Raw genomic sequence first — 18,535 nt, 5'->3', positions numbered from 1 at the left:
GGGTGTGCTTCTCTGTATCTCCAAGTCTCATCCAGGTTCTGGCTCAGCAAATGTTGAATTAATGAGTAAAGAACAAGGTGCTAACTTACAAACTCCGGGAAAATCATCCATCAGATACCACGTTCCGTAATTTACTTCAAATGCATGGTAACTTCTTACAGTGAGCATTCGATCCAGCAAAGGTTGGGGAAAGTTAAGGCCATACCCCAAGAATGCCCTCTTGAGGAGAGAAGGATAATAAAAATGTGCTTCTGGGAGATGATGTCGGTTTGATGGAAGATCCAATCCAACACAGGGGCGCCAGTTGAGCGTCTACTCTTGGTTATGGCTCAAATCCTGATCCCAAGGTGGTGATATGGTGCCCCATGTTGGGCTCCCTGCTCAGCATGGAGTCTGCTTAAGATCCTCCCTCTCGCCTACCACCCCTCCCAGGCTAGTGATCTCACTCTTAAAAGAAAAAAAGATACGATGCAATGTATGCAGAGGCTGCACCCAGCCCTGGGCTCCACTAGCCAGAGGCTGAGGGTCCTGCTAGCCAGGGCCAATGGGCAGGGCCTGAAGTTCTTGCTGACGTGACCTTTCTGCATCGGTTGTCATTATGCTCTCATTGGGAAGTCCCTGAAGACAGAGGAGACTCCCCTTGGTCCTTCACATGCCCGAGGCACTGACAGGTGGAGTGGTACCCACTCTGCAGCCAGAAACCTGGGTTTCTCGCCTTTTCCTTTGCTGCAGGTGGGCTGCATGATCTCCCCCGAGCCCCAGCTTCTGCTTGTAATACAGGGTTAATGTCTCAGTCTCAGGAGGTACTTGTCATCTGAGGTTCCTCCCTTTGCTCAAGGGTCCCCGCCCCCCGACCCCAGAACTCCCATCCCCAGTCCCACTTCGCTACAGAAATCCAACATCCTTTACATAGCCCCGTCTAGGGATTAAGCTCTCTGCCACACAACTCAGGAACCAGACTCTTGGTGACCAACTGCTATTCGCAGACACAGTAAGGGAGAAAGGAAAAAAACCACAGTATGGGGTTTTTTGTTTTTGTTTTTTATTTAGACATGGAGTTTTCCTTCCTTTTCATATAACTTATCTAATTAAAATATTCATCTTGGTAGTTACCACAAAAAAGTAACATAGAAAATTGTATTTACATTTTGGGACCAAAATACAAATGAAGAGCAGGATGATACCTTGCTCCTTTCCCTCCCACTTCCCAGAAAGAGAAAGCCCCAAAGAAACTGCTCATTACACCAAGGATCACAAAGGGTTAATTTGTCATTTGGTGATCTGTATGTAGTGTAGCACAGGAAAACAATTGCACACGTTTTCACAAATGAGACCAAAGGTTCAACATCGTCCTGTGTGTCTGCTCTGCAGCCACTTCAATAACCAGGTGAGAAGGTTGCTCAGAAATTCGGCTTTTCCTCTGCCCTCCTTACTCTTCTCACCAAGTCACATCCCTGATGCAGACACGCTCGGAGGGGGAGGAGGGAAAGATCTGGCTCTAAGCGAACAGGGCAGATCAAAAAACCTGTATGTGCTAAAAATGGGCGGCGATGGTGGCACGAACAAATGTGTCCTTCCTTCCCTCCCTGCCTAAAAACTCCTAATAAAGGAGATGAGATCCTGCACAACTGAATCTGCAGTAGGAAAAACTGGTTTCAATGACAAAGACTTGAACACACAGCTAAGAGACAAATTCGAGCTGGTGGACACCCGCAGGGAGCTATTCCAGGCCACAGCTGTCTGGCCCCGGCTCAGATGTTCACTTGGCTTTAGGGAAGAGGCTTCCTGATACCAGTTTTGCGGAGCGGGCCAGGGCTGGGGGTCAATGGTAAGACAGACAAGCAGGAGAGAGAGTGTTTTACCCAATTCAGAAACACAGCAGATGAAAACACGGCACTACTCGTGTCCTGCTGGGACAGGCAGCCTGTGCACCACGCACACCCGACACTGCAGCTTTGGCCGCACAGCGTCTCTGCTCGCTCTGGAATCTTCAACCAGCCTGAGGTCTGCGGGACGGTTAAAAGCAGTGGACTCCCTGTTCTGGGCTGTGAGGGAGCTGGTCAAAGGGACTCACTGCCAAGCTCCTGAGGCCATCCTGTGAACCATGCCCTCCGCCTACCGCTTAGGCATCTTAAGGACAGGCACCTCAAGTGTATATAGCACATCTATCCCCCTGGGTCACAACCAAGTGGGTTCCTACGAGACTGGTGCTCATCCCCAGCCGAGAAGGGCACTGACGCTGCCCTCCTAAGGGCTGATCTTGCTCCTGTGTCAGCTTGCAAGTGAGCCTCCCTTCCCAAACCTAGTGGGTGTCCTTGCGGTTCTCCCCCGTCCTGATACTATAGCTCAGATACTTTCCCTAAACTGGCTGTTCCCCCGCCTCAAATTCTGGCTTAAACACTTAAAAAGTAGAGAGCGCTTCATCTGCAAAGTTCTCTGCAAAACATAGCGAATTCTTGTGCTCTTTCCATCACATGATCTTATCTTTTAAAGAAAGGCAAAACAAAACCAATTTTGAACACAGCATTACAACTTTTAAAACCACTCACTTCTGCTAGCAGTTCACAGGGAACAGGAGATTAAAGTGCTGGCTTCTTAGACTTAGTTGAATGGAGGGTAGGGGCACAGAAAGCCCTGCCATGTGTGCTCCCCCTGCTGGGGGGAGAAGGAAAAACAGGGGAGGAAAAAAAAAGTCCCTAAAGTTTTGAATCAGAAATTGTAAATCGTAAAAATGTTGGGGTTCTGTGCAAATCGATCCCCCAAGGCTCTGTGTCCTCTAGTGAGCCTCTAAAAAGTGGGAACTGGCAAAAAGGATAGGGAAAAGACTCTAGACCTTTACAAATAACCTCCTTTAATAAATACTATTTCATGAAGAAGAAAGAGATGCACCTGCATAGGAACTCAAAGCAACACTGAGAAGGGCCTCAGAGGTGAGGGGTCGGCCTTGAACACTTCCGGTCTCTATATCGAGGCGCCCCTCCAGGACAGGCAGCCCAGGACCCACTCTTGGCCCTCTGTGCAGCAGGCACCACACAGGCTCTGAGGACGCCCAGCCCTCCCTCTGGACCAGAGTCCACGTAGGGAGGCTGATCTGGGACAGGGGAATGGCTTTCACTAGGTTTTTAATCTAATAATAAAGGACCCTGAAAATAAAAGGCTAAGTGTATGGTAGAGGATCTAAAAAAAAAAAAAGAAAAAAGAAAAAAGAAAAAAAAATACTGGGGTAATATAAATACAATCTGGGGGCAATATTTATTAATTAAAACTATGTCTTATAGTTTACAAAGAAGCTAATTAACAACAAAAGTATAATTGACCTTAAAATCCTCAGTAAGACTGAGGCTTCACATCTTCTTCAGAATTCTGAAGTGTTCTCCAGGCCAGGAGGCAGTGGCTGCGGCGCGCACAGGGGCAACACCTGCAGGTCGGGCCGGGTTCCGAGACCAAATGGTGCCTCCAAGCAAAGGACCCTGGTCTCCTGTGGAAGTTCCATTCCCAACCCCCACTGTCCTGGTACTCCTCCCCGCCAGTTTCGTCTCCCAGGCGAGTCCTCAGTTTATCGTCGAGAGAACCTGTTCTTGAAAGCTTTAATCGTCTTGGCCATCATTGGGGCAATTTCTGTGAGAAGAGAAATAGTTTAGACACACACTGTCAAGGCCAAGCCCTGCCGCTCCCGGCTCTGCACCAGCGGACAAGGGGTACGAGGTTCTCCTCTCCCAGCACAGCAGAAGAGCAGCACAGAGCTCGGCTTCCAGAGCGCCCACCGGACCCGAAACCATCCCCAGCTCTACCTGCGACCACTTCAGCAAGCCCTGGCTTGTGCAGTAGGCGGCAGAACTGGGATTCACTGCCTCCTGACTCTCACGGCCGTTCTCAGACATAATTTCACTCTGCCTCACCAACACCCAAACCAGCAAAAGGCAGCCCTCTCAGTCACCTCCACCCAGGGCAACAACAGGTCCGAGAGGAGCTCAAGGTAGAGCCCACCTAAGGACGCTGGCATGCCCTCCTAAGTGATTCACCGGAGCACAGCCAAAGCTCACGCCAGGACCTCTACCCGCCCCGGGACGCTGGTGTGAATACACAAGCCTGCTTTTAGGGGAGGAAACCCCCCTTAGAGTACTGGACATAGTCTATGGTAATAACACACTTAATAAAACACAAAATACATGCAACTAGATATAAAAAATAAATATTTGGAAGCTGGGGGTTATAGGTCATACACCCTCCAGAAAGAGGGTCGTTCAGCAGTTAACAGTAGTGGTTATAAACCCCACGTTACTGCCTGGTGAACAGACTTATGTTCTGGTTTAAGGAAAAAAAAAAAAGGCAGAGTGCCAAAATGAATATTCACTAAGATCGCTATCGGGAAGCTACTCGTGCATCAGGCACAGAGCGGGGGAAGGAGGCACCACCATTTAGAGAAGCTGCGGGCAGAGCCTCGCCCTGTTGAGCACGCAGAGCAGGATGCAGCGGCCGGGACCCCAAAAGCCTCAAACAGCGGTTCTGAGATCCCTGAGCATGAAGCCCGAGTTACTTACTCTTCACAGTCGGCTTCCTAGGATCGTAGGAAACAGTGCTGAGCACGGGAGCCAAGTGGGCCCCGCTGGTGCTCGGGCCGTCGTAGGCCGGCTCCTCAGGGCTGGTACTGAAGTTGCTGCCGCTGCCGCTGGCCGACGGGGCATGGCTGTTCCCCGAGGGGTACGGGGCCGGCTTGATCCTGCAACACAGCACCAGCGGGTTAGGCCCAAGTGTGAGAAATCTGCCCTCCGCACCAGCAGCCTGGGGCTGGCCTGTCTGAGGAAGACCCCATCCGCTGGCTTTGTGCAGCCAACCCGCGTGCCCCAGCTTCTGATGGTGGCACGGAGAGGGCGGCATCCATCTGAAAGTGCTAGTGCGACTGAGCTCATGCAGTCTCGCAGCAGCATGCTCTACTCTTGTTACTTTTGTTTTCAAGTAATCTCTACCAAGTCCATGACCCCGAGATCAGGGGTCGTATGCTCCAATGACTGAGCCAACCAGTTTAAATGGAGAAAGGGAAAGCCCAAGGGCGTGTCTCCCAGAAGCCAGGTCCTGATCTCCATTTCATCATAACCCGCTGAGCAGCAGGAATAATTACTGGCCAACACTGCAGTCACAGGCCTGGGGTGGGCCGAGGTTGGGGGGAAGGTGGGGACGGCGGGCAGTGTCAAGGGCTGAGCTGGCCAAGGTCGGCCTCCAAAATCCACTCCGCAAGGCCATGCTCTCACCCCCAAAATGAATCACTTCCTGCCCGTGGACTGCCTTGTAGGGCCGAATGACAAGGTCCTGGGCTCTTTTCCCCCGAGCACACAGAAACTTGAAAGCTGCCAAGAGCTTACCTAATTTTCTCAGGCACAGCTGCTCCTCCAGTTCCAAACTTCTCCTGTCTCCGTCGAACATCACGAGGCGGTTTGGCCACAGAGTTGACAAAGGCCATCTTTGCTTGTCGGCCTGATGAGAAATAGGGACATCAGTACCTCCTTTTTGAGTGGAGATGCTGCTGTGGTTTTACTGATCTATGCTATTAAGAGATAAAGGCTCTTCAGGTGCCCCCAAAGCCAGGGGATTATTAACCCTGAAAATCCCTCTAGATAGTATGTGTGGTGGCAGAAAATACAGCTTATCCCTGCCCTATTTCTGCACGAGCAAGACAGATTTAGGACCTGGAGGCTACCTCAGCCCGGCCTGCTAAGGCCCCGCGGTCAACAGGAGCCCAGGGCTCCATGTTTCACCAGCCCGCCCCGCCCTGCCAGGGTCCCCTCGCCCATCACCTTTGGGCTTATTGGCATGTGCAGATCTGATATTCTTGGTCAGCACTCGCAGCCGCTGCTCCCGGGCATCCTGAAGCCGCAGGTACATCTCCCGCCATGACTCATACTCTTCAGGCCTTTCTTCCTTAAAGTCTCGGTGACAATGAACTTTCCATAATTGATCTGTTTCTTCAATTAATACCTAAAATCAGAACCAGGGCATCATTTATATGCAAGCACTCTGACACAGCCCTTTTCCATCTTAATCACTTCGGGGTGACCACCTTCCTCATGGTTTTTTGGTCTTCACAGTAGTAGTGTTGTATTAAAATAAACCATGGTTCTAGAAAAAAAAAAAAATCACCGTATTTAAGAACTGTTAAATGTGAGGTGCTATACTGGCTGCTTTTGGGGGCTGTGGGGTGAGAGAAGACAATTCCTTTAGGAAACCATGACAGGGAGGACTGAGATGATGACACATCCAAAATGAGCCCTAGAACTGGAGACAGCCCCCTAAAGCAACCAAATGACTGTGTCCCAGCACAGTCAGAAAGACATTGGGTCACACCGGGATGTCTCTAGGAGACTCCTAGCAAATCTGTGTTTTCTTTCTTCTTTTTTTTTTAAAGTTGGGAGGGAAGGGGACAGAGGCAGATAGAGAATCTCAAGCAGGCTCCATGTGTAGCACAGAGCCCGACATGGGGCTCGAGCTCACATCCCTGAGATCATAATGTGCGCTGCAATTAAGAGTCGGCTGCTCAACCAACTGAGGCACCAGGTGTCCCTGTGCTTTTATATTCACCAGACGCCTGTCCCTGGTTCACAAAGCTCTGTCCTTGCCCTGGCTCCCAAGGCTGTGCTGCCCAAATTCTCCCCTGCCCTCTGTGACTGAGCAAGGGAAGGGTGGGCAGTGTTTCTCTGCTCCTTTTGAAGCCCATCTTGATTGGATGCCAGGAGCAGGTGCTAAAAATATGCATGTTGCCCGCAGGCAAACCAGCCTGCCCAGAACAGTGAAACCACCACTGCTGCCTGCCCTACACCCACTGCAGACTCGGAGGCGAGGCTAGTTCTGGAGACACGGGCCAGAAAATGGCCTTCCCTGTCCCAAACAGGATACTCACGTGGTTGTACTCCTCTATGCGGTATAGCTGATCAGGCGTACACCGCTCCAAAACAGGTTCAAGAACAGAATACGGGACACCACCCACTTCAAAGATTGCTGCAGAGAATCAAAGATGAAAGTGTTGAATATTGGCCAAGCAACCCAATGGTGAGGTCCCAGTGCCACAATGTATTTAAGAGCAGGACAAAAGCAGGTGACTTACAATCGATGTTGTTCTTAAGTACCCGGATGCATTGCTGGTGCAAGGTCATCATTTTGGGGAGATAGGCACATTTGGAGCCAGAATACACCTGCATCTTAGAATTCATTCTTCGTCCAGTGAATCCAGCTTCCTCCTCTTCCTGGGGTGAAGACAGCGCTACAGGGCAAGGAAGACAGGACTGCACGTTACAAAGGGCACTGAGCTCTGCAGGGAGAGCTCTCTCTCTCGCCCTTCCACGGCTTCCCAGTGCCCTTTCTCAAAGGCAACCAATGCTACCAGTTTTGTGTATTCCTCCAAGTCAGTGAAAAAATAAACAAATGTGCATTTTATTCCATTTTCACCAATAACACCCACTCTCCTTGTTCTTTCATTTACCGTATTCTAGAAATCATCCTTTATCAGACAAAGTCTGTCCACACTTATCACAGCTATAGAGGAGGCCACTGTGTGGATGAACTATAGTGATTGTCTCTTGCTGAGGCATACTTAGGTGGCTTCTAATTCTTGTGCTCAGAACTTTTTTTTTTTTTAAGATAAAAAGCTCATACAGAACGTAATAGAATAAAGGGCAGCTAGTAACAGTGCAGCTAAGATTTACCAAATGTGGGAAAACCCAAGTTAAGAGCTTTACCAGCATCATCACTTTTAACCCACTGAAGAGACTTGTGAGGCAGGTACCATTACCGTGCCCACTCCTAGCACATGAAACTGAAGTCTAAGGAAATTATTACCCCAGTTCATAGAACCTGTAGAAGCCAGAGCTGGGATTTAAACCCAAGCCATCAAACTCCAGAGCCGGGGAGGCTATTAAGTGCACCAAAATCTTAGGATATCGTGAATAAATTGTTAAAATCTTTTTCCGGTTAAAGAAGGATGCAGAAGATTAACCTTTTCGCTTTGGCGGGAAGGAGGACATCAGTTCCAGGGTAGGAAGTGGCCGGTAATTGGCCTGTATCATGGGTAATGGGAGGTCTGGCAACACTGGCAAGGCGTCCATGGGGACCTGCAAAGACAAGACCAGTGAGTGGACAGCCCCTATTTAAGAGCACAGCTCTCTGCCTTACAGCCCATTCCCAGCCGTGCAGACGAGGCAGACAACTTCACAAGCAGACCCAGGCTGGAGAGGGGCTGCCTACTAGGTCTGATACCACGGAAGGCAGAAGTGGAGAGACAGGCCCAGCATGATAGAACAAATGCAGGAAATACGCACCTTGGCGGCTAGCTGCCCTGCCAGAGAGGCCTGGAAACTGAAATTCAACAAGCCGCGTAAAAGCCAGCCAAGCTGAACAGAGGCAGGATAGGTCCTGGGAGCTCTACAGGGCCAGATGCTCCAGCTGGGACGCCCCCAAGTGGCCGAAGGGCTTACCTTTTTCAGCTTGGCTGAATTGGCTCCAGCTGGCTGAAGTTTCTCTGACTTGTTTTCATTCACTTTAGGTAATTTCTGAACTGAGTCCAAGTTTTTATTCGTGCTTTTCGAATCATTTTTTTTTAGTCCTTTTTCTCCAGGAGTGGTGGCTGAAGTTTTCACAATCTTTTTCTTTTTCTTCCGGGGCTGGTCATAGCTGAGGTATGACTCAAAAGACATAGTAGGCTGCTCAAATTCATCCTCCATCTCTGCCTCCTCGACCTTGGCGAGGGAGCCCACAGACTTTCTGTCTGAATGAGAAGACTTTACTTTCCCTTCTGAAGTCTTTAGGTTGTTAGAAATCCGGTCTTTCGTCTTGGGCAGCGGGTCTCCCACCCCCTTTCCTATGTCTAAGCTGTCGAGACTCTGCTTGTTTTTGTCCGTTTTGGTTTTCTCAGCATCTTTGTGCTTTGGCTTGTTTTTCAGGTGGTTGTCTGAGGCAACTTCCAAGGGTGGGAAAAACTTCTTCTTGGAGCTGCCCTCCTTCTCCTTCTCTTTCTTGCCTCCGCCGGAGGGCGGCTTCTCCTTTGTGCTATCCCCGGAGAGTGGCCTTCGGTTTTCCTCTCTGGAGACGGCCTTGTGTGATTTCTCTTTGCTCAAAGAGAACTTTCCATCTCCCCTAGCATCCACTGGACGTTTTTCCTTAGAAGATCTGTGCTCCTTGTTCTGACTCACGGCCCCTTTCCCGTGGGAATCCCCCACGTGTCGGTCCTGACTAATCCCCAGTCTGTCCTGAAAGGCATTACTATGGCCTTTCCCAGGTTTCTGGTGTGGAACAAAGGGCTCGTGGTCCTCCTCCAAGGATCTGTAATGGTCCATGGTCATCTGATGGGGACTGGCAGACGATGGAGGGGACTGAACATGGCCATAATCAGAAGATTCGTGGTCTGAAGAATAAACCGGTGACACTCTGTGGCACCTCTTTCTCTCATCTCTCCTCTCTGGAACGTGGGACACTTTGTGAGTTCTCTCGGGTTCTGAGAGTTTTCTGTGTTTTTTCTGCCTGTGATCAGGGCTATAGGATTGGCTACTGGAGGCTTTCCAGTTTTCCTGGTCGTCTCCCTCTATCTCTTCCTCCTTCTGAACTGCTTCCCTGGGGCGCTTTCGGGAATGGCTCTTCTCAAAGTCCTGTTCATCAGGCTCAGTGTTTCTACAATTAAAAAAAAAAAAAAGTAAACAGAGCAGACATAAATCTGTCTGGTGTAATCCTTGTTCAGAGGACAAAGTCACAGAACCTGAACTCACAAAAAGAGATGAAAAGGACGCAGAGTTAGAAACAAGGTCTTGGGAAGAGGATGAATGGATCCTGCTCAAAGATACTCAACTAAGGTTTGAGACTGGGAAAACTCAAATAATTAAAAAAACAGAAAATGATGCATTTAACTGCAGGACAAAAGGATCGAATATCTTTTTTTTTTTTTTTTCCCCTTAAGATTTTATTTATTTGACAGAGACAGACACAGTGAGAAAGGGAACACAAGCAGTGGGAGTGGGAGAGGGGGAAGCAGGGAGCCCGATGCAGAGCTTGATCCCAGGACCCTGGGACCACGACTTGAGCCTAAGGCAGATGCTTAACAACTGAGCCACCCAGGTGCCCCAAGATCAAATATCTTGAGGACATGAAAAATGTTTAAAAAATTTTCAACACAGAGGAGCCTTGGTGACTCAGTTAGTTAAATGTCTGCCTTGGGCTGAGACCATGATTCCAGGGTCCTGGTATCAAGCTCTGTATGGGGCTCTCTGCTCAGCAAGAAGTCTGCTTGTCCCTCTGCCCCTGCTCATGCTCTCTCAAATAAATAGAATCTTTTAAAAAAACTGGAAAAAGAGAATTTCAACATGGGGACATATTTAACTTGTTACCTAAAAAAAGGAGTGGTTGTTTATATAGTTTGTTCACAACTATATAAAAATGTCTTTTACAAAGAGGGTAGGGGGCCTGAGTGGCTCAGTAGATTTAGCGCCTCCCTTCAGCTCAGGTCATGATCCCTGGGGTTCTAGATCAAGCCCCAAATCCAGCTCTCTGCTCTCTCAAATAAATAAAAATCTTAAAAAAATAAATTTAATTAAAAATAAATAAAAAGAAGGTAGAAAGAAACATATCAAAATGTTAATAATGCTTATGTTTGGATGGCAGAACTGTAAGAAATTATTATTCTAATTCCTATTTTTTTGTATTTTTTAAAATCCTGTAATGATCCCTGATTACTTTTATAATCAAGGCAAAATAAATATTTTATTTATTTGTTTTTAAAGATTTTATGTTTTAGAGAGAGTGAGAGAGCATGAGCAGGGGTGGAGCAGAGGGAGGAGAGGGAGATGATCTCCAGCAGACTCGCGCTGAACACAGAGCTGGAAAGACATGGGGCTCAATCCCAGGACCCTGAGAGCATGACCTGAGCCGAAACCAAGAGTCAGACACTTAACGGACTGAGCCACCCAGACACCCCCAAAATAAATATTTTAAATAAGAAGGGTCTATAAACACTCCAAGTACCAGATTTAATCATGAAGTTGAACAAACCTACAGAATACTGTTCTCACCGTTCCACAGGAACCAGTTTCTTCCACTGGGCCACCAGATCCCTGGCGAAACTTCCAACATGCTCGTGTTTTCGCAAGCTATTTACTGTTTTCCCAACTCCGGTCTCCTGCAGATTTGACAAAAGAATTGTTACAGGGTTGTAGAACTTCACTCAACAACTTTCTAAGGAAATAAGGCCCCTTGCCTGGAGAAACTCCTTCCTAAAACATACCTTGCAAGTCTTAGTACAAAATTACTTTGTGTTTACGCCTCAAACCTCTAATGACACACAGTAGCAAAGCACACCAACCTCAGAAGTGGAAAACAGTATACTAAAACACTTCTACAACTATAACAATAAATAACAAGAGTGATTCCAGCAGGTGTCAGGCACTGATCAGAGAGCTTCTGCATACAAATCTCACGAGTCCTCACAGTAACTCTGTGAGGCAGGAATCTGGTCTGTTTGACATGGAAGAACAGCCTAAAGTCATAGAACTTGGATCTGAATCCAGGACTAGTTGATGCCAAAGCTAAATTTTTTTAAAATTTTAAGATAAAATTCATCATTTTAACCATTTTATTTTCAATTAGCAGTAACCACACCGTAGATAAACCTCATTGGCTGTAATACCGTCACTGTGCAAAGCTCACTTTAACCTTTTTAAAGTATATAGTTTATTGGTTTCCAAGACACAATATTGCACAACGATGACTACTAATTCCAGAACATTTCCATAACCCTAAAAAGAAATGCTGTTCCTCCCCACTTCCCCCACCCCTTACCATCCGTCTATGGATCTGCCTATTCTGGACATTTCACCTAAATAGAACCATACAATGGTTTGTCTGGTGTCTGGTTTCTTTCGCTTTCAAAGCCCATGCTTTTAAACTTATTGTACAATCTCTCCAGTGGGAGGGGGATGGAATATAGTTATATAATATCTAACAATTCTTACCGCAAGAATGTCTACTGTAATAGGCAAGGTGGAGAGTTTCTTCAAATATTTCAAGAGCTGCAGAGAGAATAAAATAAATGTTAATTTCTATAACCTCATAATCATTCACTGGAACAAATAATACGATGGTTAAGTGCTTACTGGGTTCTGTGTGTTGTACAGTAATAAGTATGATTATTATCTCTATTTTACAAGCATGAAAACAGGCTCAGAGAAGTTAAGTTACTTGCCCCAGGATGCAAGAAGGGCCAGAGGTCCTCAGGTCTGTGGCTTTAGATTCCCCGCTTTCAACTACTATGTAACATCGGGGAGGGTATGGAGGGTGAGGGGTGAGGGGAGGTAGGACTTAGAGACCCAAAGCTACCAACTCTAATAAAAGTCATCAACAACTATCATTGCTCCAGATGAGACAGAATTTCTGAGAAACATGTTAATTTAGGGAAATCACCTGTGAAAAGGAGAAGCGGTTTCTCTAGGAAAAGGGGTGTCCTGTTTCCAGAAAGAGTCACAGTTTAACAGAATTGGGGTTTGTTTTTGTTTTTATTTTTTTGATACAAGTGGGAATTTCAAGACCAATTTCAAGTTGGCGGAATCAGAGGTTTGCTGGTACAAATTGTGAACACAAAATGTCTGGGTAGATTAGAAAAGTGATCTGGGATTGGCCACATTTCCTTTCTAGAGTCGTAAAACTAGGTCAAAATCAGGAGTGCAGAGCTGTTGAAACAGAGTTCCGGAGTCAGAGACAGGCTTCAGTTTGGTCCTGTCATCTCCCTGCTGGTGATTTTGTGCAAATCATTAACCAGCTTGAACCTCAGTTACTTCATCTGCAAAATAGGAAATGATCCTGTCTCTTTACAACTTTACAAGCTGTGAGGATTCAGAGACAAACCACGTGCAGTCCTTGGCCATAGTGCCTGGAACACTAGAAAAGTTCACTAAAGTTGTTTTTTTTTTTTTTTTTTTTTTTAAAGATTTTATTTATTTATTTGACAGAGAGAGATCACAAGTAGGCAGAGAGGCAGGCAGAGAGAGAGAGAGGAGGAAGCAGGCTCCCTGCTAAGCAGAGAGCCCTATGTGGGACTCGATCCCAGGACCCCGAGATCATGACCTGAGCCGAAGGCAGTGGCTTAACCCACTGAGCCACCCAGGCACCCCTGTTTTTTTTTTTTAAATACATGATTATTAATCATTTCATTTATCAACTGTGAGCTCTTCAAATGTCTACCCTTGATCATCACCCAGACAGTCCCCAGCTAATTCCTACTTACTCCATTCCTACCCAATGGACTGGCTATGCCTCTTTTCAGGAAATGTTTACATGTGTAGAAACATACTTACCATTCAAGGAGTGGTGCAAAGTACAAATAGTTCAAAACAGATTAACTGTGACTACTTTCACATTTAAGGCACTAGATAACAAGATCTGTTCTTTTGCCATGTGCAGCCTGGGCTATAATTAGTATGCCATATTGCTATTAGGTGGAGTAGCAAATATGTTTTTCTGGTCATTCTACTTCAATAATTACTGAACTTCATCTCTACGCAGAGCAATTGGATCACAAGTGATAATCTCGTTTGGCTGGGAACAAATGAGAAGCCAAGTAGTATATCCAGGGAGTTTCACCTTCATAGCTGAATGAAAATTATCCTCCACTTCAAATCTGATCACCACCACCAACCAACTCAGGATAAAATGTATGTGTTTCTTGTCACTCAAGCTATGGGTGCAAAAATGAACGCCAATTCCTTTTCTTAGAGGAAAATTTAGGATCACTGTAAAGGTTAAAAATGGCTGATTCCGCTAATGCCATTCCCTGGAAGGCATTTATAGACTACCTACTGTGTGTCTGTGAACTATTTGTGACTACTGTGTGTCTGTGACTTACATGCGTTACCTTATGTCATCCTCATTAGCCAATTCGATAAAGTGGATATTTTTCTCCCCACTTCAGATATTGAAAAAGCCCAGTAAGGTTTGGTAACTTGACGAATGAGTTAGTAAGTCAGGTGTGTCCACAACAGCATGAACTACAAAGATGGGAGAAACATCCAGCACAACACTATCCTTAGAAAACAGGAAAAGAAAATAGAACAGGAGCTCATGTGCCTGGAAACAAAGCAGAGGAGCTCTTCCTCAGTATTACACTGCTGGATGGTTTAGAGTCCACAGAGTAAAGGAGGTCACCATGGGACTCTGTCCCAGGACCTCTACAAAGCCAGCATTTAAGGAGGGGCCAAAAGTCATGGAGGAAGTGTTCATCTCAAAGCCCAACACTAATTGGAAACATAAATGCTGCCTTTCTACTTTGCTTTAAGTTAGTGAGGGGGACTTGAAAGCAGACAAAACTAAAACCCTAGAGATTTCAAAGTGACTTAGCACAACATAAGAGAAAAAGGGCTTCAGAGCCTCTCTATTTTCAAAGAGGTTCAAGAAAGTACAAAGCAATAACAAGGTAAAAGCACTGTGCGCATCCTCAGGTAAGTGGGAACTTGCTGTTATCAAACCGAGGGACCAACTGCAGAGTTTGCAAGAACTGCTAACAGCTCATTGAGAAATGCCAAACACTGGCATGGTACATGCTCAGGAATCTCACGTGTCCTTTGCACTCCTTCAACCCAAAGAGCAAAAGATGTTCCTAATGTTGACCCCTTGTTCTCCACTTGCTATCAAACTGTGTTCCTCCTAGTTTTCACATTCAAAATATAACACAGGGCAAGTAACTCTACCACCCATAAAAACTGGTTTCCAATTAAAGAGTAGGAGCCAAGTGACCCTGGTCTGATACCTTTTCCCCAAGTAAGTCCAGATCATTGATGGACTTCGAGCTAAAACAAAGCCACAGTTAAATGCTGACACTTAATGCAAGGAAATCCACAAACATAGGTCTGGAATCAACCCTTTGGCTAATAATGGTTTGAAATCACGAGTTAGTTGCAAATTCATTACTGCCATATAATCATCTTGTAATTTCAAGAACAACCTGTGGGAGCTTGTTGGGTTAAAACAAGGCTGAGAAGAAAGCCGGTGTGCCAGCTTGCAGTTTTCCCTCTGCAGTTAGCTCACTTCTGAATGTCAACTACTGTGCTCTTTGCAAAAACGATCTCCCAACATTTTCTCATCTTTATAGCGCAAAACCAGAAGTTTAGGAGGATTTGCTCCCTGGCAAGTGAAAGCCCAAGCAGTCATAATGATCACTAATAATTCAAGTAGGATGAAATCCCAACGAACCTTTTCCTAATTTGAAATCTCATGCACATCAATTACTAGAAAGACTACTTCAAAATTTAAACTGTAATGGGAAAATGACTATAGATACTACCTGATCCTTTTCTTTTTTTTTTTAACTTATAGTATTAAAGACCAGACTGGTAGGGGAGGGAGTAGAACATAATACTGCTTTAAGGTTTTAAAAATCAGTCACAAACCTACAGTGTTAAGGAAAACCAACCAGTGCTCAAAAATAATGACCACTGGGATGCTGGGTGGCTCAGTCATTTAAGCGAATGCCTTCAGCTTAGGTCATGATCCTAGGGGCCTGGGATCAAGTCCTGAATTGGGCTCCTCACTCTCCAGGGAGCCTGCTTTTTCCTCTGCCTGCTCTGCCTGCTGTTCCCCCTGCTTGTGCAGGCTTTCTCTCTCTCTCACTTTCTCTCTGATAAATAAAATCTTTTAGAAAAAAAGTAATAACCATTTATTAGATTCCACAAAGGGTTATTGTAAAAAGAAACTTGTAAATGTGTCTGGCTACTAGGTACTGGAGCTGCAATGAAATATATAACAAAGAATGAAAAGTATTTAAGTTTTCAGATTTAAAACTAAAATGGCTTCCTGAAGAAGTGGCTCTAGTTATACACGAGAAGAGTTAAAAAGTGGCCTGATGGTGAGATGCTTTGCACAGCCTTTAGAAGTGGAGTGGGAAAACCTCATCTATGACAGGCTGGGAACAAGGTGAAGAGAGAAAGGAGCCCTTCAGGAAACAAACAAAAACCCTGTAAAGATTGGTGATTAATATCAACGGAGCACTTCCTATAAGCCTGGCCTTCCCCCTCTGACTTGGGTTCTAGGAAGAGGTGAGTGAGCTGTTTAAACAGATGGAGCAAAAAAACGTCCATGTCTGGTAAATGGATGAGAACTCAAATCTCACCGCCGCTTCACCTCGTCTGGCTCCCTCCATTACTTCCTCTTCAGAAGGCACGCTGGGGCTCAGAGATCCAACTCTCTCCCAAGTGCACACTGAGCCAGAGTGCTCCCAGAGAATGTCTAACACCTAAGTGTTTTCACCAGTGTATTTCGATAAAAGAAAAAATTCTTAACATCCAGACACCGAGAAGCTGGATAAAACAAAGTCGGGAAGGAAGAGGAAAGCGTTCAACTTAACAAAAACAGTTAAAAAAAAAAAAATTGGAGTACAATTAAAAATGGTTGCCCATCACTCGCAGCAACGAGAAAAGGTAGCTCTTACCTTTCTATCAAGGCCGAAAGGAAGTCGAACTGCAACTTCTAACCTTTTTTGTTTTGGTTGTTCCGACTGCAACCCAAGTTTTAAGGTGTACGTACAGCTAGGGGACGTGAGGTTTATTCTGTTTTGTTCTGAAAGGGATCTACTGAGAAAGCGAAAAGGTCCACGTTCCGCGATCAAGTCGGAAAGCCCTAAAAACGTCTCTCCGAGACGCAGGACCGCACTCCGAGCCTAGACTCCACCGGAGCACAGCAGAACCCCGCTCCCTCTCCTCGGACGAACATCCGAAGACACTAAGCCAGCAGGCGCGTCGCTCGCAGGGCGAGGACCAGCTCCAGCGGGCTCGCCCGCGGGAAGCAGCTGGCCCGGGACGCCGAGGGAGCGGCTCCGGGGGCCCGGGAGGCCCGCCGCGTCCGCACGGGGCGCGCCGCAGCCGCCGGGAGCCCGCGGGCGCCCCCATCCCGGGCCCGCCGGGAGCCCCCCGCCCCCCGGCCCCGCGCGGGCAGCGGCCCATGGCCGCGAACTTGCCGACCCAGGCCGCAGCCCGGCGGGGCCTGGCTCCGGGTCCGAGCCCCCGCGGCCCCGGCCAGTCGGGAAGGGGCCGCGCCCGGGCCCGCGACCGTTAGGGGGCCGCGCCGCGGCCAACGCCCGGCCCGCTCCGCGCTGCGCACTCTCTCACCTTCTTCGGGTCCGGGTTCGCGGCCAGGCGCGCCTGCAGCTTCTCCACAACTTGGAGCGCCGACTCCGCCGCCATCGCTGTCACTGGCGCGGCCTCCTCGCCGGAACTGGGCTCGCGTCGCGTCCTCGGGCCGCAGCTCCGCCCTCCGTGCATCCCCGGCGGAGACGGAAGCGACTGGCCCCTTCCGGGCCTCGGCGGCGGCGGGGCGGGGCGGGGGGCGCGGGGCGCGGGAGAGGGAGGGGGCGACCGGCTGCAGGCCCCGCCCCCAGGGCCAGGGGAGGCGGGTGTCGGAGGGTGGGGGACCGGGTTCTCCGCGGCCGCTCGCGAGGAGCTGGGACGCGTGGTGCGGGCGCGCCGGCTCCGCGCTAGCCGCCGCCGGACCGCGCAGCTTCGGTCCTCGGCGCTCGGAGCTCACGCCGAGCGGACCTCGCCGCGGTCAAGACCGAATGCGGCCCCCGCGCCGGACACTGGCTCTATCAGTCCTGCCCTCGCCACGCCCTGCCCCCCACCTGTCAGCGGGTCTGGGGTCCGCCAGCCCGCAGGGAGCGGGCCGAGGGGAACCGCAGCGACCACCCGGGCGGAGCGCACGGAGCGCCAGTGGCTGGGCTGTCTTATTTCACCCTGAGCGCAGGGTGAGATGAGTTCTGTTGTCCCCGTCTTACAGATGAGGAAACAGGCTCCGGAGCCCCAATTAACCTGTATGTGGTCACCCAACGGGAAAGAGATGAACTTGGAATTTGAATCTAAATGGTTTAGGTCCACTGTGAGGGCCCATCTCTGAATTGGCCCATCTCTGATATTGAGGGCCAGAAGGAGAAAGGAATTTGTTAAAAGTCAAACAGCCTAGCTGCGTGAGATAATAGTGACCGCCTGTGTCTATGTGTCTCACTTTCCCCCAGAATAGTGTCGGTACATAGGTGCCAAATAAAAACATCTTGAGTGAACAGATGAATGACTGTTTCCTCGGGCCCGAATCACACCAGCCCAAGACATCATCCTAGAAGCATTAAATAATACTATAATTACTGGTAAAAAAACAAGGAAACAGTTGAAAACTAAAAATGTCAGCATTGATTACATCTGGATTAATTAGATCAGATTAGATCCTAATCCAATCTCCAGCAGCAACTTGGCAATGTACTTAGCCTGACCTCTCACCCTCTAGCCCAATGAGGGAAAAAGCCCAGAGATTCTTCCAGATCCTAGTTATGGGCAAAGGAGGGGGGGGGGGAAATATATATATATATAGTAGGCACTCTCTATATATACATATATAGTTTCTTCGAATGAGCTTTCATTCACTCACTATGCGGAGAAGCCCTCCCAGCTGTGCTCCCACCCCTCAGCCTGGCATCCCTCCCTCTGCAACTGACCCCTTTCAGAATCAACTGATTCTTCTGTTTCTCAAGTGCAGT

At 47.9% G+C, this 18,535-nt stretch overlaps 1 protein-coding gene and 1 long non-coding RNA gene across 2 annotated transcripts in view; one reads left to right on the top strand and one right to left on the bottom strand.

Annotated features, from left to right (window-relative positions):
* LOC309841562 overlaps positions 1–18,535 on the top strand; it is a 57,547-nt gene that overhangs the window by 19,854 nt on the left and 19,158 nt on the right. The window lies entirely within an intron of this gene.
* On the bottom strand, positions 1,069–17,334 carry ELOA (elongin A). Its single transcript, XM_082684664.1, has 11 exons — positions 17,121–17,334; positions 11,982–12,038; positions 11,043–11,149; positions 8,463–9,651; positions 7,985–8,099; positions 7,097–7,252; positions 6,893–6,990; positions 5,793–5,973; positions 5,361–5,472; positions 4,542–4,720; positions 1,069–3,618 (listed from the first exon to the last, which is right to left on the bottom strand). Exons 1-11 carry the CDS (start codon positions 17,271–17,273, stop codon positions 3,557–3,559), a joined length of 2,409 nt encoding a protein of 802 aa, XP_082540790.1. The 5' UTR covers positions 17,274–17,334; the 3' UTR covers positions 1,069–3,556.

This window comes from Mustela nivalis, assembly GCF_964662115.1.
Source record: "Mustela nivalis genome assembly, chromosome: 10".
Taxonomy (NCBI): Eukaryota; Metazoa; Chordata; class Mammalia; order Carnivora; family Mustelidae; genus Mustela; species Mustela nivalis.
The sequence above is the reverse complement of the archived record's forward strand: the minus strand, read 5'-3'. Positions and strand labels throughout refer to the sequence as shown.